General features: G+C 43.2%; 2 protein-coding genes across 3 annotated transcripts in view; one reads left to right on the forward strand and one right to left on the reverse strand.

Annotated features, from left to right (window-relative positions):
- Positions 1-10,923: 10,923 nt before the first annotated feature.
- Positions 10,924-15,917, reverse strand: LOC139407834 (centrosomal protein 57, like 1). Of its 2 annotated transcripts, none has more exons than XM_071151704.1 (11): positions 15,733-15,917; positions 14,702-14,876; positions 14,409-14,573; positions 13,811-13,932; positions 13,099-13,194; positions 12,924-13,001; positions 12,636-12,725; positions 12,467-12,544; positions 12,126-12,370; positions 11,827-11,971; positions 10,924-11,674 (listed from the first exon to the last, which is right to left on the reverse strand). In XM_071151704.1, the coding sequence occupies exons 1-11, from the start codon at positions 15,733-15,735 to the stop codon at positions 11,453-11,455; spliced, it is 1,419 nt and encodes a 472-aa protein (XP_071007805.1). In that variant the 5' UTR covers positions 15,736-15,917; the 3' UTR covers positions 10,924-11,452. The 2 variants fall into 2 exon arrangements, with proteins under 2 accessions (XP_071007805.1, XP_071007804.1); XM_071151703.1 differs by lacking the exon at positions 15,733-15,917 and adding an exon at positions 15,251-15,447.
- Positions 15,918-16,505: 588 nt separating this feature from the next.
- LOC139407271 (sestrin 1) overlaps positions 16,506-22,766 on the forward strand; it is a 69,623-nt gene continuing 63,362 nt past the window's right edge. Inside the window, exons 1-2 of the mRNA XM_071150902.1 lie at positions 16,506-16,587; positions 17,421-17,732. Coding sequence (XP_071007003.1) covers positions 17,454-17,732 — 279 coding nt within the window. The 5' untranslated portion in view covers positions 16,506-16,587; positions 17,421-17,453. The remainder of the gene's footprint in view (positions 16,588-17,420; positions 17,733-22,766) is intronic.

The raw sequence follows: 22,766 nt of genomic DNA on the forward strand, positions 1-22,766 counted from the left end.
AGTAAGAGTGTCCATGATTGAGTCTTTGAATTAAGAGATTGAGATAAAACTGTCCAGTTTGAGTGTTTGTTGCAGCTCCTTCCAGTCTCTAGCTGCAGCAAACTGAAAAGCAGAGCGACCCAGGGATGTGCGTGCTTTGGGGACCTTGAATGTGACTGGCAGAACATCTAGCTGCTCAAGAGCACCCTTACCTCCCGATATATAAATTATGTCTCCGTACTCTAGCATGAGTAGGATGGTCATCTGAATCAGGGTTAGTCTGGCAGCTGGGGTGAAAGAGGAGTGATTACGACAGAGGAAACCAAGTCTAGATTTAACTTCAGCCTGCAGCTTTGATATGTTGTGAGAGAAGGACAACATACCGTCTAGCCATACTCCCAAAGTACTTTTATGAGGTGACTTCCTCAAGCTCTAAACCCTCAGAGGTAGTAATCATACCTGTGGGAAGAGGGGCAATTCTTCTTACCAAACCACATGACCTTTGCTTTGGAGTTGTTCAGAACAAGGTTACGGGCAGAGATAGCTTGTTGGACACTACAAAAGCTTTGTTGTAGAGCATTTAACACAAAATCCGCGGAGGGACCAATTGAGTATAAGACTGTATCGTCTACATATAAATGAATGAGAGAGCTTCCTAATGCCTGAGCTATGTTGTTGATGTAAATCCCTTGGTGACAGGCAGTGGCTGAGACAGCAGGTTTTCTGACTTTTCACACTGCACTCTTTGAGAGAGGTAGTTAGCAAACCAGGCCAAAGACCCCTCAGAGACACCAATACTCCTTAGCTGGCCCACAAGAATGGAATAGTCTACCGTATCAAAAGCTTTGGCCAAGTCAATAAAAATAGCAGCACATCATTGCTTAGAATCAAGGGCAATGGTGACATAATTGAGGACCTTTAAGGTTACAGTGACACATCCATAACCTGAGCGGAAACCAGGATGCATATCAGAGAGATTACTATAGACAACAAGAAAGCCAGTCAGTTGATTATTGATACGTTTTTCAAACACTTTTGATAAACAGGTCAAAATAGAAATAGGCCTATAACAGTTAGGATCAGCTTGATCTCCCCCTTTAAATAAAGGATGAACCGTGGCTGCCTTCCAAGCAATGGGAACCTCTCCAGAAAGGAGAGACAGGTTAAAAAGGTCAGAGACAGGCTTGGATGATGGGGGCAGCAACCTTAAAGAAGAAAAGGTCTAAACCATCTGACCCAGATGGTTTTTTGGGGTCAAGTTTCAGGAACTCCTTTAGCACCTCAGACTCAGTGACTGCCTGCAGGGAGAAACTTTGTAGCGGGGCAGGGGAAAAGAGGGAGGAGCGTGGGGGAAAGTCGCATTAGAAGGGGTGGGAGATGAGGAAATGTTGGACGGGCAAGGAGGCATGGCTGAGTCAAATAGCAATCCTGACTTAATGAAGTGGTGATTAAAGAGCTCAGCCATGTGCTGAGGGACATAGACAGCTGTAAGGTTTATTCTCCAGATCTTTAACAGTTTTCCAGAACTTCTTGTGAGAGAGAGATCTGCTCCCTAAAGTAACTAACTTTGGCCTTCCGGATAGCCTGAGTGCACGTATTTCTAATTTTTCTGAACGAGAGCGTCAGCCTGAGTATGCGTGTGCCGAGCCTTTTGCCAAATGCAATTATTGAGGTGGAGTAATTCTGCAAGATCACGGTCGAACCAGGGGCTGAACCTGTTTTTAATTCTCCTTTTCTTTATGGGGGTCGTGTTTGTTAACAACACCATTGAACACATCAAAAAATAAGGTCCAAGCATCTTCAAGCTGATTCAATCCCATTTGACATTTTTGCTCATTAAGGTTTTTTGGCAAGCGTCTATAACAATTCAGGACAGGTCGTTTCACTGAGCAGCCATTACGAACACAGGCTGTAAAACAGTGATCACTAAGGTCAATACAGAAAACACCAGACTGATCAGGATTAGTTGGGAGGATAACATTAAGAACAGTAGCCTTTTCTGGGTGTTTGGAGTCATACCTTGTGGGATTGGTAATAATCTGAGAAAGCTTTAGGGAGTCCCATTGCTTTAAGACTTGATCAGGTGGTTTAAGCATGTCCCAGTTTTGGTCACCTAGCAGGATAAATTCAGACTTAGTGTAAGGGGCCAGGAGAAAGCTTAGGTAGGGTACAGACCGGTGCTGATGGAAGACGATAACACTCAGCAACAGTCGACAAAGAGCCATTTGAAAGTTTAATACTTAAAACCAGCAAATCAAATTGTTTGGGGACAGACTTGGTGGAGACAACCGAGCACTGAAGGTGATCCTTGGTAAAGATTGCCACTCCCCCACCTTTGGAAGATCTGTCTTGCCAAAAAAGGTTATAACCAGAAAGGTTAACATCAGTTCTCAAACACTCTTCCCTCCAGGTCTTAGTAATGACCAACACATCTGGATTGGAGCTGTGAACCCACACTTTCAATTGATCTATTTTAGGTAATAAGCTTCTATTGTTAACGTGCAGAAGACCCAGGCTTTTACGAGAGCAGAAATCAGTGCAGCAGATATCAGAGCACAAGTCAGAATTGGGGCAAGCAACAGTAGATGGGCCAGGGTGTACATGCACATTTCCAGATATCATCAACAGTAATACAATGTATGGCAGGACCAAATCGCAGAGATAGGTAGAAGCAAGCCCGTGTAATGCTTTGTAGGTTAGCAGTAAAACCTTGAAATCAGCCCTAGCCTTTACAGGAAGCCAGTGTAGAGAGGCTAGCACTGGAGTAATATGATCACATTTTGGGGTTCTAGTCAAGATTCTAGCAGCCATGTTTAGCCCTAACTGAGGTTTATTTTGTGCTTTATTCGGGTAGCCGGAAAGTAGAGCATTGCAGTAGTCTAATCTAGAAGTGACAAAAGCATGGATTAACTTTTCTGCATCATTTTTGGACAGAAAGTTTCAGATTTTTGCATTGTTACAAAGATGGAAAAAACTGTCCTTGAAATAGTCTTGATGTGTTCCTCAAAAGAGAGATCAGGGTCCAGAGTAATGCTGAGGTCCTTCACAGTTTTATTTGAAACGTCTGTACAACCATCAAGATTAATTGTCAGATCCAACAGAAGATCTCTTTGTTTCTTGGGACCTAGAACTAGCATCTCTGTTTTTATCTGAGTTTAAAAGTAAAACATTTGCTGCCATCTACTTCCTTATGTCTGAAACACAGGCTTCCAGGGATGGCAATTTCGGGGCTTCACCATGTTTCATCGAAACGTACAGCTGTGTATCGTCTGCATAGCATTGAAAGTTAACATTATGTTTCCGAATGACATCATCAAGAGGTAAACTATATAGTGAAAACAATAGTGCTCCAAAAACTGAACCTTGAGGAACACCGAAACTTACAATTGATTTGTTAAAGGACAAACTGATATCTTTCCGACAGATAAGATCTAAACCAAGCCAGAACTTGTCCGTGTAGACCAATTTGGGTTTCCAATCTCTCCAAAAGAATGGAGAGATACCTGTCTTGTGCCTAACCAGAGTGTTCTGTAGTCGGGCAAATCCTGTCCAGAAAAATTGTGTTTTCTCTCTTTTACTCTCCACCCCCTTCCCTCCCTGTCTCTCTCTATCTCTCTCTGTCTCTCACCTCTGCTTAGTGCTAACTCACACATAACAGGATATTAAAGAGGAAACTGGTACAGGAACTCTTACCCCTGGCTCCATATGCAAACAGTGACCTTGATATTACTGACTTAATTAACACCAGCAGAAGTTAAGTCCATAACCCATTGAGAAACCAAACTGATCAATTATACTGGACCAGAGTCTCTCTCTCTCTCTCTCTCTCTCTCTCTCTCTCTCTCTCTCTCTCTCTCTCTCTCTCTCTGTCTTTCACATACACACATTACTTTTTTTTGTCAAACACTCAGTCCAGTGTCCATTGTATCCTACTCTCTCAAACTAACAGGATGCGTGGCCAGTTCCCAGGGCCTGCTTACTTTGCAGAAAATGCCAGTGCGAGAGAAAGTGTGTGTATTTGTGAATGTGTACATATGTATTCTTCTTTGAGGGTGTATATGTGTGTTTGGAGAGCATGTTTTATGTGTGACTGGGCAAATGTTATTATTCTTCCCTCTGATCAGAAGCGGCACTCGAGGCTGCAGTTGTTTTCCTTCAACCAGAGAGCGAGGTTACGGGAAAGGCCAGGCATTTTGGACTCTGAGTACTAGGTCCTTTCCATCTTTCCATCAAAAACAATCTAACGCCCTGCACTTAGTGTGCAGTGGACATGGATGGTCGATGAGCCACATGGATGTTCTATTTCAGTCCATCTCTTATTTATGACCCCAGATGCCCTTTAAGGAAGAGGGGGAATCTCCCAGTCAGTCTTGTTAGTTACTCGATGACTAAGCTCATCCACCTGCTGAATCTCTATTCGAGCCTGGGGACGAGGTTACTTGATGACAAATCAACTCACTGTGAACACTATTTATTATAGACCAAGGAATCATCAACTAGATTCAGCTGCGGGCAGATTCTATCTTGAGCTGACGGTCAGGGGGCCGGAACATAATTACAAATAATTTGTGGACTGCAAACTGACCGTAAGAAGCCCAAACAGATATCATGTTTGACTGAAACATAATCATTTCAAACCTTGTTTACATTTGTATACCATCACATACATTGAGTATACAAAACATTATGAACACCTGCTCTTTCCATGACCAAGTGAATCCAAGTAAAAGGTAGGATCCCTTATTGATGTCATGTGTTAAATCCCCTTCAATCACTGTAGATGAAGGGGAGGAGACAGGTTAAATAAGTATTTTTAAGCCTTGAGAAACTTGAGACATGAATTGTGTGTGTACCATTCAGAGGGTGAATGGGCAAGACAAAAGATTTAAGCGCCTTTGAGTATGGTAGTAGGTGCCTGGCGCACCGGTTCGTGTCAAGAACTGCAACGCTGCTGGACTTTTCACGCTCAACAGTTTCCTGTGTGTATCAAGAATGGTCCACCATCAAAAGGACATCCAGACAACTTGACACAACTGTCGGAAGCATTGGCGTCAGCATGAGCCAACATCCCTGTGGAACGCTTTCGACACCTTGTAGAGTCCATGCCCCAAATAATTGAGGCTGTTCTGAGGGCAAGGGGTCCTAATGGGGGGGGTCCTAATGTTTAATATACTCAGTCTATTATCTCTATATCTTGTGTGAGAATACTTTGGGAAGGATTTCCTAAATTGGAATCACTTTGAGCTGGTGTTTTTACAGTCTTTTATGTCCAACAATGGGCCGACAGTTGGGGAACACTGTTGTAGACTGACAGGGAATTTGTCTTGTGAAATCATTCAAGCTGGAGTGCTTCACATTATTTGCTCTGTAGATATTGTCAGTGATTTAAACAGTGAGGGAAAAAAGTATTTGATCCCCTGCTGATTTTGTACGTTTGCCCACTGACAAAGAAATGGTGAGTCTATTATTTTAATGGTAGGTTTATTTGAACAGTGAGATACAGAATAACAACAAAACAATCCAGAAAAACCCTTGTCAAAAATGTTATAAATTGATTTGCATTTTAATGAGGGAAATAAGTATTTGACCCCCCCTCAATCAGAAAGATTTTTGGCTCCCAGGTGTCTTTTATACAGGTAACGAGCTGAGATTAGGAGCACACTCTTCAAGGGAGTGCTCCTAATCTCAGTTTGTTACCTGAATAAAAGACACCTGCCCACAGAAGCAATCAATCAATCCGATTCCAAACTCTCCAACATGGCCAAGACCAAAGAGCTCTCCAAGGATGTCAGGGACAAGATTGTAGACCTACACAAGGCTGGAATGGGCTACAATACCATCACCAAGCAGCTTGGTGAGAAGGTGACAACAGTTGGTGCGATTATTCACAAATGGAAGAAACACAAAAGAACTGTCAATCTCCCTCGGCCTGGGGCTCCACGCAAGATCTCACCTCGTGGAGTTGCAATGATCATGAGAACGGTGAGGAATCAGCCCAGAACTACACGGGAGGATCCTGTCAATGACCTCAAGGCAGCTGGGACCATAGTCACCAAGAAAACCATTGGTAACACACTACGCCGTGAAGGGCTGAAATCCCACGCCCGCAAGTTCCCCCCTGCTCAAGAAAGCACAAATACATGCCCGTCTGAAGTTTGCCAATGAACATCTGAATGAATCAGAGGACAACTGGGTGAAAGTGTTGTGGTCAGATGAGACCAAAATGGAGCTCTTTGGCATCAACTTACCTCGCCGTGTTTGGAGAAGGAGGAATGCTGCCTATGACCCCAAGAACACCATCCCCACCGTCAAACATGGAGGTGGAAAAATTATGCTTTGGGGGCGTTTTTCTGCTAAGGGGACAGGACAACTTCACCGCATCAAAGGGACGATGGACAGGGCCATGTACCGTAAAATCTTGGGTGAGAACCTCCTTCCCTCAGCCAGGGCATTGAAAATGGGTCGTGGATGGGTATTCCAGCATGACAATGACCCAAAACACATGACCAAGGCAACAAAGGAGTGGCTCAAGAAGAAGCACATTAAGGTCCTGGAGTGGCCTAGCCAGTCTCCAGACCTTAATCCCATAGAACATCTGTGGAGGGAGCTGGAGGTTCGAGTTGCCAAACGTCAGCCTCGAAACCTTATTAATGACTTAGAGAACATCTGCAAAGAGGAGTGGGACAAAATCCCTCCTGAGATGTGTGCAAACCTGGTGGCCAACTACAAGAAACGTCTGACCTCTGTGATTGCCAACAAGGGTTTTGCCACCAAGTACTAAGTCATGTTTTGCAGAGGGGTCAAATACTTATTTCCGTCATTAAAATGCAAATCAATTTATAACATTTTTGACATGCGTTTTTCTGGATTGTTTGTTGTTATTCTGTCTCTCACTGTTCAAATAAACCTACAATTTAAATTATAGACTGATAATTTCTTTGTCAGTGGGCAAATGTACAAAATCAGCAGGGGATCAAATACTTCTTTCCCTCACTGTATATATACATATACTGAACAAAAATATAAATGCAACATGCAACAATTTCAAAGATTTTGCTGAGTTACAGTTCATAAAAGGAAATCAGTCAATTGAAATAAATTCCTAGACCCTAATCTATGGATTTCACATGACTGGGCAGGGGAGCAGCCATGAGTGGGCCTGGTAGGGCATAGGCCCACCCAACTGGGAGCCAGGCCAACCGACTGGGAAGCCAGGCCCACCCAATCAGAATGAGATTTTCCCCACAAAAGGGCTTTATTACAGACATAAATACTCCTCCAGCATTTTGCTTTTATATTCTTGTTCAGTGTATATATATATATTTTTACTGTCCATTTATATATATATATATATATACATATATATAAATGTTTAAGCCTTACTGTAGGTTGAAAGACGGCTGCCAACAGTCCAGCGACTGTGTTTTGGGACTTTCACACACCCACAGCAACATACCTGGCCCTTGCAGAATACAGACATTACTCTGGCCTCCCACTCTGGCTGCTACCGACACCACTCTGCTTTGTCCACTGGTCAGGAGATTGAGCAGGAGGGGGAGGGAGAGAAAGAAAGTAATAGAGGGAGGTGAGAGAATGGAAAGGGAAATGGAGTAAGGGAGTTGAGAGAGTGAAAACGGGGAGAAAATAAGAGAATGTATGGGAGTGGGTGAGTCTGGTGGGGGAGAGAGATTAAATGATGGTGAGATGGGAGGGAAAGATAGACAAAGGCCAGGGCTCATCTGAGCTAACTTGATTTCTGCTCCCAGTGCTATTCGATAATCTAATAAAACAGTATGAGACAAACCACTGGATTCAGTACTGCTCTCTCTGACCCCGCTCTCTGTGCGGTGAGATGCAGTGAGCTCCAAATCACAGAGAAAATACCAGAACCCAGTGATGGCAGATGTATAGAAGTGAATCAAATGGACGGTAAAAACAATGAGTGCCAGCTGAACTCATCTCCCATGACTCAGGGCCCTGTACAGCCAGTTCAGGTCGGGGTGGAGACCAAGCCGGCCACGTCTGCCTTTTTAACTTTTACAATTTAGGTTTTCATTTCAATTGAACCCTGGGAAAACAGACCACCGCCCTAGGGATACAAATTTGACCACACACACACCTGCAGCTTAAGGACCATAGTTGGGGTCGATTAATGGTTGGACCACAGAGTGTTTTGGTGTCTGGGGAGTGGCTAAGGACTGAGGTCATTACATGGGTAATGTCTGAGACTGAGACAAAGCCTCCCTGTGTGTCTGTTTGCTGGGTATAACGACAATGACACAAAACCATGGTCAAATGTTAAGATGAGGCTCTCTCCCTGGGATAACTAATCATTCTGAACTTGAGATGATTCTGTAAAAGTGTTTTTTATAGCTCAAATTGTAGTCACAGTATGAAGACACACACCCTGCTGATTTGCTGGCACTCGATTAGGCAGAGCTCTTGGCTTCTCCAGCCCCTATGGGCAGAGCCCAGCCCATAACATAGCAGGTGATTACTGTATAGAAATCCCCAGTCAGTCTAGGATAACTCCTAACGAATGTCTGTCGTCATCATCATCCGTCCCATCAGTGATGGGCAATGCTTTTCCACAATTTTATCTTGTGTCGATAGAGAATGAGAGAAGGAGCACTGTGTGTGTGTGCGCGTGTGTATAAGTCAATGGTGTGTATACAGTCATGTGAAAAAGTAAGTACGCCCCCTGGAAAGTTGTCTTTTTTTGTAAATATTTGGACAGATGGTTATGTAGTCTTCACTTCAACACTATTGACAGATAAAGGGAACCTAATTTAACCAATGAAACATTATACTTTGCAATCATTATTCATCAAAAAAAATTAACAGAAATGCAATTCCATAGTGGAAAAAATAAGTACACCCCTAGCTTCAATAGCTGGTGTTGCCCCCTTTGGCTGAAATAACTTAATGTAGCCGTTTCTTGTAACTGTCTATCAGTCTCTTATATCGACTGAGAAATGTTTCCCCATTCTACTGTGTCAACCGTGTCATTTTCGAGGGATGTCTTGCATGCAAGGCCCACTTCAAGTTCCCCCACAGCATTTGGACAGGATTGAGATCTTGGCTTTGACTCAGCCATTCCATAAACCTCCATTTCTTCTTTTTGAGCCATTCGGTTGTAGCTTTACTTTTGTGTGTTTTGGATCATCATGGTTGACTAAATGATGGCAAGTTGGCCAGGCCATCAGGCAGCAAAGCAGCCATAAACCATAATGCCACCGCCTCCATGCTTTAGGGTTGGTTTGAGGTTCTTCTGTTCAAAGGCAGTGTTTTGTTTTTGTCAAAGATGGCGTCTGGCATTGCAGGCAAACAACTCCACCTTTGACTCATCTGTCCAGAGCACAATGTTACAGTAGTTTTGGTCTTTACCCAGGTGTTGTCTGGCAAATGTCAGTCTTGACATTCTTTTTTGAGTGCAGAGGCTTCTTCCTTCTTGACCTCCCATGTTGGCCAAGTTTGTGCAGTCTCTTTCTGACAGTTGACTCATGCACTTCGACACTGATTATGGCAAGAGGTCTGTAGATCCCTTAAAGTTACCCTGGGGTTCTTAGAGACTTCTACGGGTATCTTTTGTCAGAATTTGGTGGGACGATCTGTCCTAAGTAGATTGCCAGTGGTCTGGAGTTTTCTCCATTTGTAGAAAATCCATCGGACAGTGGAATGATGTACTTTGATTGCTTGGAAATGGATTTGTAACCCTTCCCAGACTCACTGGCATCAATAATGTTTCTTCTGAGGGCCTTGGAGGTGTTTTCATATTGGCGTGATATGTTACCACACAGCAATACGGTTAAAACCAAACCAGACCAAGTTTCTAATCTTTATGGAAGGCTGGGCCCAAGGTGCTCTAATGAATTCCTAATAATTTGCATCTGTTTTGGTGCACCTGATTCTAATTCTAGCCTTTTTAGGTGATGGTAAAGCTAGGGGTGTTCACATTTTTTCTGCTTAAGAAACTTGTAATTTGTTTATTTTAATTGCATTAACATTTTCAAAGTAATTTTTGTTTGTGTTATTTGTTAAATTGGGTTACCTTTATCAATAAATGTGTTTGGAATTTAGCCCAAATATCCATGTGTCCAAATATGTTTTAAAAAAAACACTTTCTAAAGGGAGTACTCTTTTTCACAAGACTGTATATACTGTTAACAGAGTGTACAGTTTTGTGTGTGCTTGTTTTGGAGGATAGACTTGGTTCACTCGACCTCCCTCTATGGGGGTTCTAAGTCCTCTTGCATATCGCATATCTGGTGTCCCCTGAGCTTTGAGGCCACTGTGAATGGAAACAAAGACTGAAAGCTCATCTCAAGTCTCACTTAGTCTACATTCCCAACTCCAGCCTGTCTCACATTCAGAGTCAGTCTGTGTGCTAGTCTGTTTCTGCTATTTCCAACCTCCACCTTATGGAGAAGGACTGGCACCCAAGCTAACTGTACTGCACCACCTCAGTATTCCTGTGGTCAGAAAGACAGATGCTCCTTCGTGCTGCTGTTGCTGTTGACATAAGCTTTCTCAAACAGAACAAACCGCATGGGTTGACTTTCAGATAAGGAAGTCAGCCGTATGATGCTTATATTGGGTATTATGAAGCTGGTCATACCCTACGCAGTAGGCCTTATGGTAAGTGTCAATAGGTTTCATAATACCTTGTCTAGGCAAGGTTTGATACTGGAGAACAATAGGGGAATGTCAGTTGTCTATTAATGTATTGTAAAGAAATACTGTAGTCTATGTCCCTAAATTAAATAAGTCATAATTTCACAAGCTGAAATAAATGACTAACTGTAGTAGGGCTGGAGGCCCTAAAACTACAAAAACATAAATGGTGGCCTCTTCTTACCTCTAGTTTCCTATCCAGGAGAAACATCACCATCTAGTGGATATGGACTGTATGTGACCATTAGGGCACAAAACATTGAACTGAAGTAGTCTGGCCAAATCTGGCTTTAATAGATGAATGAAAATCACACAAAAGGTTGAGGTAAAACAAAAGTCTAACACTGTTATATTAAGTGTTAATTAGACAAAAACATAACTATTTTTGTACATGTACAATGTGTATAACAAAACAAACATGCATAACAAATACAAGAAATAAAAAGTAACTTCAAATACAATAATATAATTGAAATAAAATATGCCCCAACGCATCACTTCAAAGCTCGCAAGAGAGAAAACTATTGGATATAAAATGTTTATTCTTCAAGGTGAGACATTCATTGGTCATAAATATCTGTTTAGAAAACATCTGACAATGCAGAAGCTGAAAACCACAATGGGGGATCCACAATGCTTTTCTTCTGTGGCTCCCGAAGTCAGTCCTGAAGGACCCCTATGTATGCAGGCTTTCATCTCCATCGCCCATTGGTCATAATTTGTATATAATCCAGTATGGTTTGAGATTAACCTGTACAGAGCGGTCCTTCAGATCCAGCTCTGATACATGCTGCCCTAGCTATGTCTCCCAGGTGATGTCATCTTTCTTTAGGCTAGTGCAGAGTCTCTGGGTCTCTCTGAGCAGCTGGAGGTTCTCCTCCTGACCCACCCCAGTTCTCTTACCCCCCCGTGAGGTGGTCTTAACTGGAGAGGGGGGCAAGGATCTCACCCCACTCCCCCCCTTAGCCCTGCCATCCTCACTTGTCGCCCGCCGACGAGGTTTCTGTGTAAGTTTGTCCACCTGAGTAGGGAGAGGAAACACAGGGAGAGGTCATACAGTATTATTAGACATGTCAAAAAGAAAGTCCTTCCCCAGTAATCCTCCTCCCTACCCCTCCTGCAGAACATCCCCTCATTCCTCCCAACTCCATCTCTGCAGTATTATGTACGTACAGTCTGCTGGTGTTTGCGGAGCTTGGTGATCTGAGATCCCTTCTCCTCCATCCTCTTGACCAGCAGCTCTAGCTCCCTCTCCAGGTCCTCCCTGGTGTCCCGACGCCGCGTCTCATCCATTTGACAAACCAGCTCTTGGTGCTCACTGAATTACACAGACAGAAATATTAAACACACTCAGTAATGTGTGTTTAATAATTAATGTTAACACACTATCAGCCCCCTCAAAAATCAGTCACAAACCTGCATACACATTGTCCACAAACACACACACACTCTTAGCTAGTGGTAGTACTCACAAGCTCATCTGTCCCAGTTCGTCCTGCAGTGCCAGCAGTAGCTCAGACAGAGAGCCCAGAGCAGGATCTGCCGGTCCAGGGGGAGAGGTGGAGGTGGATGGGGCCCTATGGAGGGCTCTCCTGGCCCCAGCGGAGCCAGACCTGCGCAGGGAACGCACCCGCTCACACAGGTGGGGCTGGTGGTGCTTCATCATGTGGAGGACACTCTGCATGTTAGCATGCACCGAGTGGCTGGGGCTTGTCGACTAAGAGAGAGAAAGATAGGGAGAGATGTAGAGCTCAGTCAGAGGGATTCTCTCAACAAACCCAATAAATTCTTGCAAAGTAAAATGCAGACGTACTGTTCCAGCTACGAAGGGCAGTTTATTTTTGGGGAAACATGGTGGTGCTGGGGCCTCTTGCCGCACCAAACTCATTTTCTGGAGAGGAAATGTTCAGACATTGTTATGTAGCACAAAATAAAGTTAATTGCAGTGCACGTCATTAAGTTCTGGTTATTGAATGTAGTACCTTGAAGGCATTTTTGGACTTCTTCTTTGGTTTAACCTCATCCGGGACTGCAGGACACAGGCGGAGGTTAGTCTCCAGCTCCCTCTGCAGCTGTTAAAGGATGTTTGGGCTTGATAAAAGTGGAACCTTGTGTGTCCGATCATCGGTCATGATGAAAAAAGTAACGTTCCCTATACTTTCAATGTATTTTTCCGCAAAAGGCTGGTAACCGCTATCGCAAAATAAAATAAAGTTAAAACTGTTTAGCCTCCACTATACCACTGCTTGTGTATGTGTTATTACACTAACCTCATCTGCTTTCTCCTGCACAAGTTTCCGCTCGTGTTCCTCTTCCAGGAGTTTCTGTTCCAGCAGCTCAATTTTCCTCTGAGGAAAACAGAGAAAAGATGAGAGATTAACTTTTGATTTACCATCACAGACTATGGTTAGTTATGCCTCATTCAACCAAAGCACCATTGGTTACCTCAGCCACAGACTGTGTCTTGGACAGTTTCAGACAGTCCCTCTCCAGTTTCTCCAGCTTCTCCAGCGGAGTGTGGGCATGCTTCTGAAGGGACAACTCCAATGGATAAACAGACACGTGTTAATCTAGTTTGATGCAGCAAAAATAACATGCAACATGTCTGCCTAGATGATGAGGAACTGGTGAACAGAGGCCAGCAGATTCACATTCAGCTATATATATCTATGGACAGCTGTGCTCTGGGTGTACGTAAATTCAGAGCGTTGTCAGATTGTCCATTCATAAATTCAGAGCGTTTTGCTCTCGGAGCGTTCAGAGCCACACTGGACACTCTGGCCGAGGAGTAGGTTTGATCCGAGCAACGGCAGTCAAGCACCCAAGCTATCTGGCTTCATTTGGCTAGTTTGCTAGCTATTTCTAGACACAAATGAGAGGACAACACAGTCTGACCATTGTACTCACCCTAGCTAACACAGCTGGTTAGACTGTTTTCATGTTATCTAGAGTGTTGGTGTCTGTAACTGTGCTCCTGACAACAATTGAATTACGTTTTTTTTGCTGACATTGACTGACACCGGCCATACTCAGCAAGTGTTGCGAGTTTGTAAAATTCATAAGTTATTCTGCGCTCTGACACACTCATATGAAAGTGCTCTGAAATCAGAGTCGATAGCCAGAGTGAGTTTATGAACACACCCTTAGTGGCATGTACCTGTTTCTCAGTCAGAGTGTTCTTGTCCTTCTCTGCATTCTCCACCATCTTCCTCATGTAGTCCAGCTGCTTCTCAAGGAGCTGACAGCGAGCTTCCGCAGACTGAAGCGGAGTGACCCGCTCTTAACACAGACAAAAAACAGGAGTGAGAGATTAGACATAGTTCCTTATCACCATAAGCATCATTCTGAGTACAGAGCAACAAGAGGCACAGACATGGCAAATAGAAATCAAACCAGATGGACATCAGCAATAGATGGGAGAGGTTGAGGAAGAACTGGTGTAAAAACAAACAAAAGATAACTATTGTAAAATAGACTGTGTCCATAAAATGTATATAGTATGTATAAGCTGTAAGTAGAGGCCTAAGCGTTGTTGTTCACTAGTTTACTCCAATTAGGGGAGGGGTGGTAGGGTTAGAAAGTAATAAAGGAATATGTATGGGGGATTGGAAGTGATGCAGACAATTACATTGATGGAAGATACAATCTATCTGCAATATTAAAGCTGATCTACCCCCCTTAAAAAAACACAAAAAAAACAAGAGGAACAGAGAGTGAGTTGCAGATATACAGTATATAGTCTCAAAGTCAAGTACCTTTCTTCCTGGAGCCATCTGTTTCTGTAGTGTTGCATGGAGTGATGCAGCACTCATATCCATGGGCTGCCTGGGAGAACTGTTTGACGTTCTTCTCAGCCTGCTTCCTTTCCAGCTCCAGACGACGGATCTTCTCCTGGAGGGTCTTGAGAGCAGCAATGACTGCTACCGGGGAGAAAAACACCTACCGTTAGTAACCAAGCTACAACCATATGCATAATAGTTAGACCAAGGACCTAGAACAGCAGACAGTCCCAGAAGTAAAGGCATTTCATTGTCTACATTGTGCCTACCTTTGCTGCCAGCATCAGGCGTAGTCCGATACACCTGCGGAGTGATGTTCTGCAAGTTCATGACCGTCTTGGTAAGGGGTGCAGGGGCTTCCCAGACATATGAAGGAGGTGACAGCCTATCTGGAGGCTGGTAGTAGCTCCCTATGTAACTATTTTTGGAAGGGGAGTCCAGCAACTAGATAGAAAAGCAGCATGGTTGAATGACTTAGCAAAGACACCAGCATGAAGACCACCCACAAGAGTGCTAAACGTGCCCAGTCTTAGCAAGGTGGCAACGCAGCTGTTTTCAAAAAGACAAACAAACTCTCCTGGAAACACATCGAACGTTCCATTGTTCCTTTTAGCAAGCTAGTCTCAGTAGCTAGCGTGACAACCATGACTCAAACAAAGATAACCGGCTGCAAACAGAAGCACTTGCATCGCTAGCTAGCTAACGTTAGTTACGAGGAAGGATAGCTTGCCAGCTAGCTATGTGTTGACTAACTAACGTTAGCTAACACGAAGCATGTCTAGAGTTATTTTGCTAACTTAGCTATGAAATTGTCTCACCTGATCTTGATAAGCCTCCATATGTAATGGTAGAAAAAATACCCTCGAAATAAAATACAAATATATGACATGTATTATTTATCTGGTTCCGATTTGTTGACTTTGGATGGCTAAACTTCCAAACGATGACAGCAGGCAGTTCTTACAATGAACATTTCCCTCCTACACTCTTCATTTTACCGCTCTCTGGTTCAGCCTGCGCAGTGGGTTCTCTGCGCACAGTTTATTCTAGGCACTATCCACTCAAAAGAGTGTCTGCTACAACAGATGTAGGGATAAAATAATACTGTAATGCAGACCCAGTATAATATATTAATCAAATGCGCTTGGAACCGGAGCATAACTTAAATGTATGAATTTATCAGTCTAACAAGATTTAACAGTCTGAACCAATGATTCAATTGATTGAAGTGGCCCTTCAACCAAATTATGCAAAATATTTGGTCATGGAGAATATTAGTCGGAAAATTATATTTTCATACCATCAGAAAGCTGTCAAAGCTGAGAGGCAGGCAGCCTGTTTGCAGATGATGATGATGACGATGATGAGATGCAGATGAATGCGCAGATTTCTTCACATGCACACGTATGGGTTTTCAGAGCTTTGTGGTACGTTTATAAAGGAACGGAATAGCATGTGCCTGTCTGGCACTAGCCACCTGGTGACAGTCTTGAATGAGACAGCAGTTTTCCCACGTCCCACTGTGGTAATCTCCCCATCACAGACACCCTGGCTGGCTGGATGTTTAGTCCAAATTATGGCAAAAACCTCAAACGATGATGGCATTCTCTCCTTACTCTTGTGAATGGCACTATATTTTCATATATAAAAATACACATTTCTATATTCAAAGAGTTGTAATGGTGGCACTGTTGCAAATAGTATTTAAATGTCTGTGTCACCTGAGGTTTTGAATTGCTTGTCTGTGTAAAAGCAAAGTGGGGGATGTGTTCACTTCTAAAAATGTTGTTAACTTACATTTATGATAAACAAGGGGAAGGGGGGGCTCAGCGCAACAACAATCACTATGTTTGCTGGGAAATGTATTTTTTAATACCTGTTCATTCCCGTTTTTTATGTGGGTCAGATTGCAAAAATAATCAAACACCCATGTTTCCCCTGTCGTGGTTATGGGCACGCCGTACACCATACCTATTGGTGAAGATCTGCATAGATCCTCCTTCTTTGTATTATGCAGTAGACCATTGGACATGAGTCTTTCCAATCAACTGTCAACTCAAGTTGCTGCTCTGTATAATGAAATCTGCCTCCGTATTTCAGTGCAGACTCAAGACTTCCTACGGCTGCAAGATCTGTGCAAAATAATGTGAATCAAGTAAGTATTTGTGAATGACACCCTTCGTTTGTAAAATGTACTGAAAAATGAGGGTATATAACTGCCGTTATGCTATAGATATTTGTACAATACTCTTGTTTTGTAACCAGCTAGCTACTGTTAAAAGGCTTAAAACAGAGAGGGCGAGAAAAGATTGAATGGGCATTTTGGCTAGCTAACCAAACCTGCCTTGTAAACCAGATACCACACATTTATAACTAGATAATGAGACTACAAAAACAAAGTGCAATGGATGTGGATACTGTCAGATCAGTGCCAAACATTTTGGAAGTACATAGGAAACATGTTTTTATTTTTGCATGTTGAACAACATTACTAGCTGCCAACGGACTGCAAAACGGCTAACTAGCGTTGTAGCTACAGCTAGCTTGTTGTTCTCAGCAGCAGTACTGTACAACTAGGCTTTCTTTGTTGGCAGTAACTTTCTGGTAAACAAACGACTGGCTTTCTCAGTGTTCTCCGTACAGGTTGGAAGGGAAGAAAAGTTGTCTGCATTGTCCATTGATACGCCCGCATGTTTTTTTTGTCCGTTCCCTTTCACTGGTCACACACACACAGAAGCATCTTGGCAATGCATACAATGTCCTTTTTATCCAGTCAAAGTATTTTGTTTCTCATTTGCATTATCAATGTCAACTCTCTAGCTGCATTGTTGAAGTTGACTGACATTGTTTTAGAATTTTCATAAATATTTGTAGTTGTAGGGTCTATTGAATGCATTTGGGGGATGCTAACGTAGGGTGTACATAAAGATTTTAGCATCTGAGTATTTGACAGCAAACGGTTGGTATTTCATGCACTTCATATTATAGCCTGCCACGAGAAATCAAGAGAATCAGAATAAGATGGACATCCAGGATCAGGATGCCACAGCCAGATGGGAGGCTCTGGGCAGCCGTGACCCGAGATCCAGAGGCACAGCAATGGAGCACATCAGCCAGGAGGTGATGCGGAGAGTGGAGAGTATAGGGCCGATACCAGCCACCGTCCCCTCGCCTGTAGCTACTGCAGGGCACCCCACCAGCGACCTGAACGACATCCTGGCCCGTCTACTCATGCTGTCCAAGCGGTGCCCTTTCGATGACGTCAGAGAGCGATGTGTTTGGCTGCTGCAGAACGTTCAGGTAGGAGAACACGCATCGCGAGGTCGACAGATGTGGTGCTGTCTGATATTATACGGCAGTGGCTGTACCACTAACACAGAGTTTCTAATCCCAGAGGTACAACATTGCGAGCAGGGCTTGTCCTTGCTGTTCTGCCGCCCTAGGCAGGACCCCAAAAAATGCAGAACTAGAATAGCCCCAGTAAGCTAAAATACATATTTTCCAGTAGTTGAAGTTAGGTTCAATTTAGGTTCTGAATGAAAGTTGAAAATACATAATTTATAGATGTCTATGTTTTGGCTGAATCAAGGCTGGTCCAGACCGGACAAAATCAGAACCAAATTTAGACGTCTATGGTTGGTTCAGATTTGGTCTGGACAAAAAAATCGATGTCTGTGGATGTGGAAATCAAGGCCGGTCCGGACTGCGCCATAAAAATACTTCCAAAAGGTGTCGGCTTCGATCCGTGCTTACTGAGGTGCCTACGGTGTTGCCTGAAATATAATTTTATGAATGTCCATCTGTGTGGTAAGCCTACCGTTTGTAAAACACAAAAAATAAGTCCGGACAGGACCAAAAAGACATCCAAAAGACGTCAGCCACGTAGGCCCCCAATGTACTTTTATGAATGCCCGTCCATGTGGTAGGCCCACCATTTGTAAAACATGCGTTGCATTGGCTTTATTAATCCTGATTTCTGTGACTAATCTATTTATCTATTTTAAGCTCTGAATATCAACTACCCAACTTTGTTAGCAGGTATCGTGAGCCTATTTGTAATGTGTTTACACAGTGGGAAATGCAGAAGTATTATATTTTTTCCCGCTATGATCAGCTTGTGAAAAATTGACGGAAACAAACTTGAAACCACTAATAATGACAATGGGGTGAAACTCCTCAGTTGTGATTGTCCATTTTACTTTGACCTGTCCTGTTTTTAGGATGTGTTATTTTTAACATGACAGCGCATTCTTTTTATTTGACTGGGTGCCATTTAGGTTTGGTTATTTGATCAGTGAAACCTGCATGACGTAAAAAGTCTCATTACGTTGTCATACATTTGATCTCCACCCTGTGGGCTACAGAAAAGGCCACATACTCTTTCTACCATATCCTATATCTGCTACATGATTTATATTAGATTGTATTTTTGACTGAATGTTGGTGGAGTGCCGCAGCGATGTGTAGAGTTACACGGAGTGGCGTGCTGGGAATGGACAAGCAACATATTTGGTGCCCCTTTGACAAAGTTGGCACTGCTTATCACAGGGCAGCATCAGTGCTCACCTAAAAAGACCATATGCAAGTGGGTGAGAGAAAATGTTTGTTGTTGGAGATGCGTCTTAGTCAGTTTAGCTCAGAAAATACCGCCTAATCCTGCCTAATGAGTGGGCCGGACATAATCGAAAGACTTCCTGGAATGCTTGCAAGCAACCAAGCAGGCCGGGGTTTGGAGTAGTGAGAAATTCTAACTTTTTTAAATTTTTGTCCAAATCTAAAGGCACAACCTAGATTGGAGCCATTGTCTTAAATAGTTGAATATGTTACTCCAACCTTGTGAAAGTTACAAACTGACACATTTTAATTTTTAGTCAAACAGCTTTATATTGAAGGAGTGCCTTTGTTTTGACGGCCTGCACATGCGCAGTTTGTGGCGAGACTACCATCAAAGATGTTTATAACTAACCCAAGATAGACCACAGCCTGCCTCATGCCATCATGTAGCTAGGCCATTACAAGTGATCTCTTTTTGTTATTGTTGTCTGGTTATTAACCCCTGTGCGTGAATACCTCAGAACCCAATGGCTCATCATTGACAGGTATGAGGATGGGCTACAGTGTCAATGGATGGAGATTACTGTACGCTATTATAATGCAGAAGGCTCTCCTGGCTGTAACCGGATTAGAAACTGTATTATTGACGACTGAACACGGTACAAAACGATGTAACCGCAAGGCACCAAGGGAAAGTAATGATAAGCTAACCTCTGATCTTGACCCCGTCTGTCTCCTGTACATTTTTTGTTTAAAAATGACCCAAAGCTACAAACAAAACTGGGTCAGGGCGTAGGGGAACTTTGCCTTGTTAATCATCCTAAGGGTGTCTGACTACATGAATATTGTAATGTGTTGCATGCATGGGGAAATGGGCTGAACACTGCACTTTATAGTATAGGCCGTAAATTATTAGTCATTTAACCTGAGCTGGTGTACACAGCCTGTATCCTCTCCAGCTAAAAACATGATATGTCTATAACAAACAAACAATTAGAAAAGCTCATGAGGATATGGCTCAGGATGTTATTCATAGAAAAAACTCTGTTAGGTTCCGGGTATAATTCATGTTTGTGTGTAGAAGTGTATATCTGGATGATAGAGTGAGTAAAAGCACGAGGGACACAGCATAGAGAAAGCGGCTTTGCGGTTTAGCAGTGCTGCCGAGGGTATGCACCACCGTCTGGTATTTCCAAATTATCTTAAGCTGCAATTGTTGAGGTCTTGCCAAAGGTTGCGTTTATGAGTCCTGCACGTCTGCGGCTCCCTTAGCCTCCCTGTGTTCTGGTCGCCCGTCCCCACACATATCCCCGTTTTAAGATGGGGGGGGGGGGGGGGGGGGGGGGCTTTTCTAATTCTGCTGATATAAGAGAGAGTCTTGGAGAGCACAGGGCAGGCAGGCAGGTCAGTCTAATCATACAGGCAGTCCCCTTCCAACAATAGTCTCAAATGTGAGGATTTCCTGCTTGGTGAGAAGAATGCTTCTATAATACCCCTGTACTTAATCCAGGGATTATATCAGTGATGTATAGTTTACATGCTCTCACAGTAAGTTACTGTAGGTAGACTGTTCTGAAGGGTCTTTTTTTATTTTATTATGTATCATCCTTTCAAGAATGAAGTAGAATAAAGTATTGACACCTGAGAGATTAATGTGTTTGTAAATCTAGGTTGTGTTTTTATATAGAAATAGTCTAATTTACAGTGCATTTAGGAAGTATTAATTAAGACCCCTCGACTTTTTCCACATTTTGTTGTTACAGCTTTCTAAAATGGATTAAATAAATATTTGTCCTAATCAATCTACACACTCCCATAATAACAGCAATGTTTTTTATTTATTTATGCAAATGTATTAAAAATAAACATAAATACTTTATCTACATTGTTTTCAGTCCCTTTGCTTTGAGACTTGAAATTGAGCTCCGGTGCATCCGGTTTCCATTGACGATCCTTGAGATGTTTCTACAACTTGATTGGAGTTCACCTGTGGTAAATTCAATTGATTGGACATGATTTGCAAAGGCACACACCTGTCTATATAAAGTATCACAGTTGACAGTGCATGTCAGATTGAAAAACAAGCCATGATTTCAAAGGAATTGTCCGTAGAGCTCTGAGACAGGATTGTGTCGATGCACAGATCTGGGGAATCCTACCAAAACATTTATACAGCATTGAAGGTCTCTAAAAACACAATGGCCTCCATCATTCTTAAATGGAAGAAGTTTGGAACGACCAAGACTCTTCCTAGAGCTGGACGCCCGGCCAAACTGAGGAATCGGAGGGAAAAGAGCCTTTGTCAGGGATGTGACCCTGAACTCGATGGTCACTCTGACAGAGCTCCAGAGTTCCTCTGTGAAGATGGTTGTCCTTCTGGAATGCTCTCCCATCTCTGCAGCACTCCACCAATCAGGCCTTTATGGTAGAGTGGCCAGACGGAAGCCACTCCTCAATAAAAGGCACACGACGGCCCATTTGGAGTTTCCCAAAAGGCACCTAAAGACTCTCAGACCATGATAAACAAGATTCTCTGGTCTGATGAAACCAAGATTGAACCCTTTGGCCTGATGCCAAGTCTAGAGGAAATGTGGCACCATCTCTACAGTGAAGCATGGTGTTGGCAGCATCATGCTGTGGGGATGTTTTTCATTGGCAGGGACTGGGAGACTAGTCAGGATCGAGGGAAAGATGAACGGAGCGCTGAGCACCTCTGGCTGTGGTGAAGGTTCACTTTCCAACAGAACAACAACCATTTAAGCACACAGCCAAGACAACGCAGGAGTGGCTTCGGGACAAGTCTCAATGTCATTGAGTGGCCTGGACTTGAACCCGATTGAACATCTCTGGAGAGACCTAAAAATAGCTGTGCAGCGATGCTCCCCATCCAGCCTGACTGAGCTAGAGAGGATCTGCAGAGAAGAATGGGAGAAACTCCCCAAATACAGGTGTGCCAAGCTTCTAGCGTCATACCCAAGAAGACTTGATGGTGGAATGTTGCCAAAGATGCTTCAACAAATGGTCTAAATACTTAAGTAAATATATTTGCTAACATTTTCTAAACAGTTTCTGTTTTGTCATAGGGTAGTGTGTGTGTTTTGTGTAGATCCATTTAGAATAAGGCTGTAACGTTACAAAATGTGGAAAAATGTCAACGGGTCTGAATACATTCCAAATGCACTGTGTATGCAGCCTAACATACTATCTGCCAGTTGCAGAATTGCCTTCGACCTAAAACAAGCAGCTGTCATGTGCTATGTTTTCCAAGGAGGCAGCCTTTGTGAATTTGTAGGACAGTGTGTTGACAGTTGCAGGGAAGGGAGCGGTCTGTGGTTTTTCTGGTGTTGTGTTCCTCCAGTACTGGAGACTGCTGGGGGTGAAGGGTTAGGAGAGCATGTTGTGGGGGAGTAGGGGTGGGCAGGAGGGTCGAGTTCTCACAAGCTGGCTCTGTATAAGGGGTTCAGAGAGGTCAACACTCGGAGGTCAGAACAGCTTACCCAGGCAGTTCAGTAGACATGGTCAACGTAAGCAACATTGGTCAGAAGGTCACGCTGGTCTTGTTAAAGCGTTGTGCTTTCATTGGTGGTTGAGTCAATGCATGTAGGAGCACAGCTTCTTTACACACACAGAGAGAAAATACAAAGTCTATGAAAGGTACGGTTAGACTGATCAGCTCAGTGTGGTCACTGTGTTCCTTAGTCTAAGAACTGCATTTCATCCACTATCTACATTTTAGTTATTTAGCAGATGCTCTTATCCAGAGCGACTTACAGTAGTGAG

The sequence above is a fragment of the Oncorhynchus clarkii genome, chromosome 4, assembly GCF_045791955.1.
Source record: "Oncorhynchus clarkii lewisi isolate Uvic-CL-2024 chromosome 4, UVic_Ocla_1.0, whole genome shotgun sequence".
NCBI classification, from domain to species: Eukaryota; Metazoa; Chordata; class Actinopteri; order Salmoniformes; family Salmonidae; genus Oncorhynchus; species Oncorhynchus clarkii.

What these genes read in the sequence shown, in the direction of transcription:
- LOC139407834 (XM_071151703.1), bottom strand. Translation starts at nt 15,271, where the DNA reads ATGGAGGCTTATCAAGATCAG. An exon ending in GCCTGATGCTGGCAGCAAAG is followed by an intron (nt 14,574 to 14,701) that starts GTAGGCACAATG and finishes TCTCCCCGGTAG; the next exon opens with CAGTCATTGCTGCTCTCAAG. An exon ending in AGATGGCTCCAGGAAGAAAG is followed by an intron (nt 13,933 to 14,408) that starts GTACTTGACTTT and finishes GTCTGTGTTAAG; the next exon opens with AGCGGGTCACTCCGCTTCAG.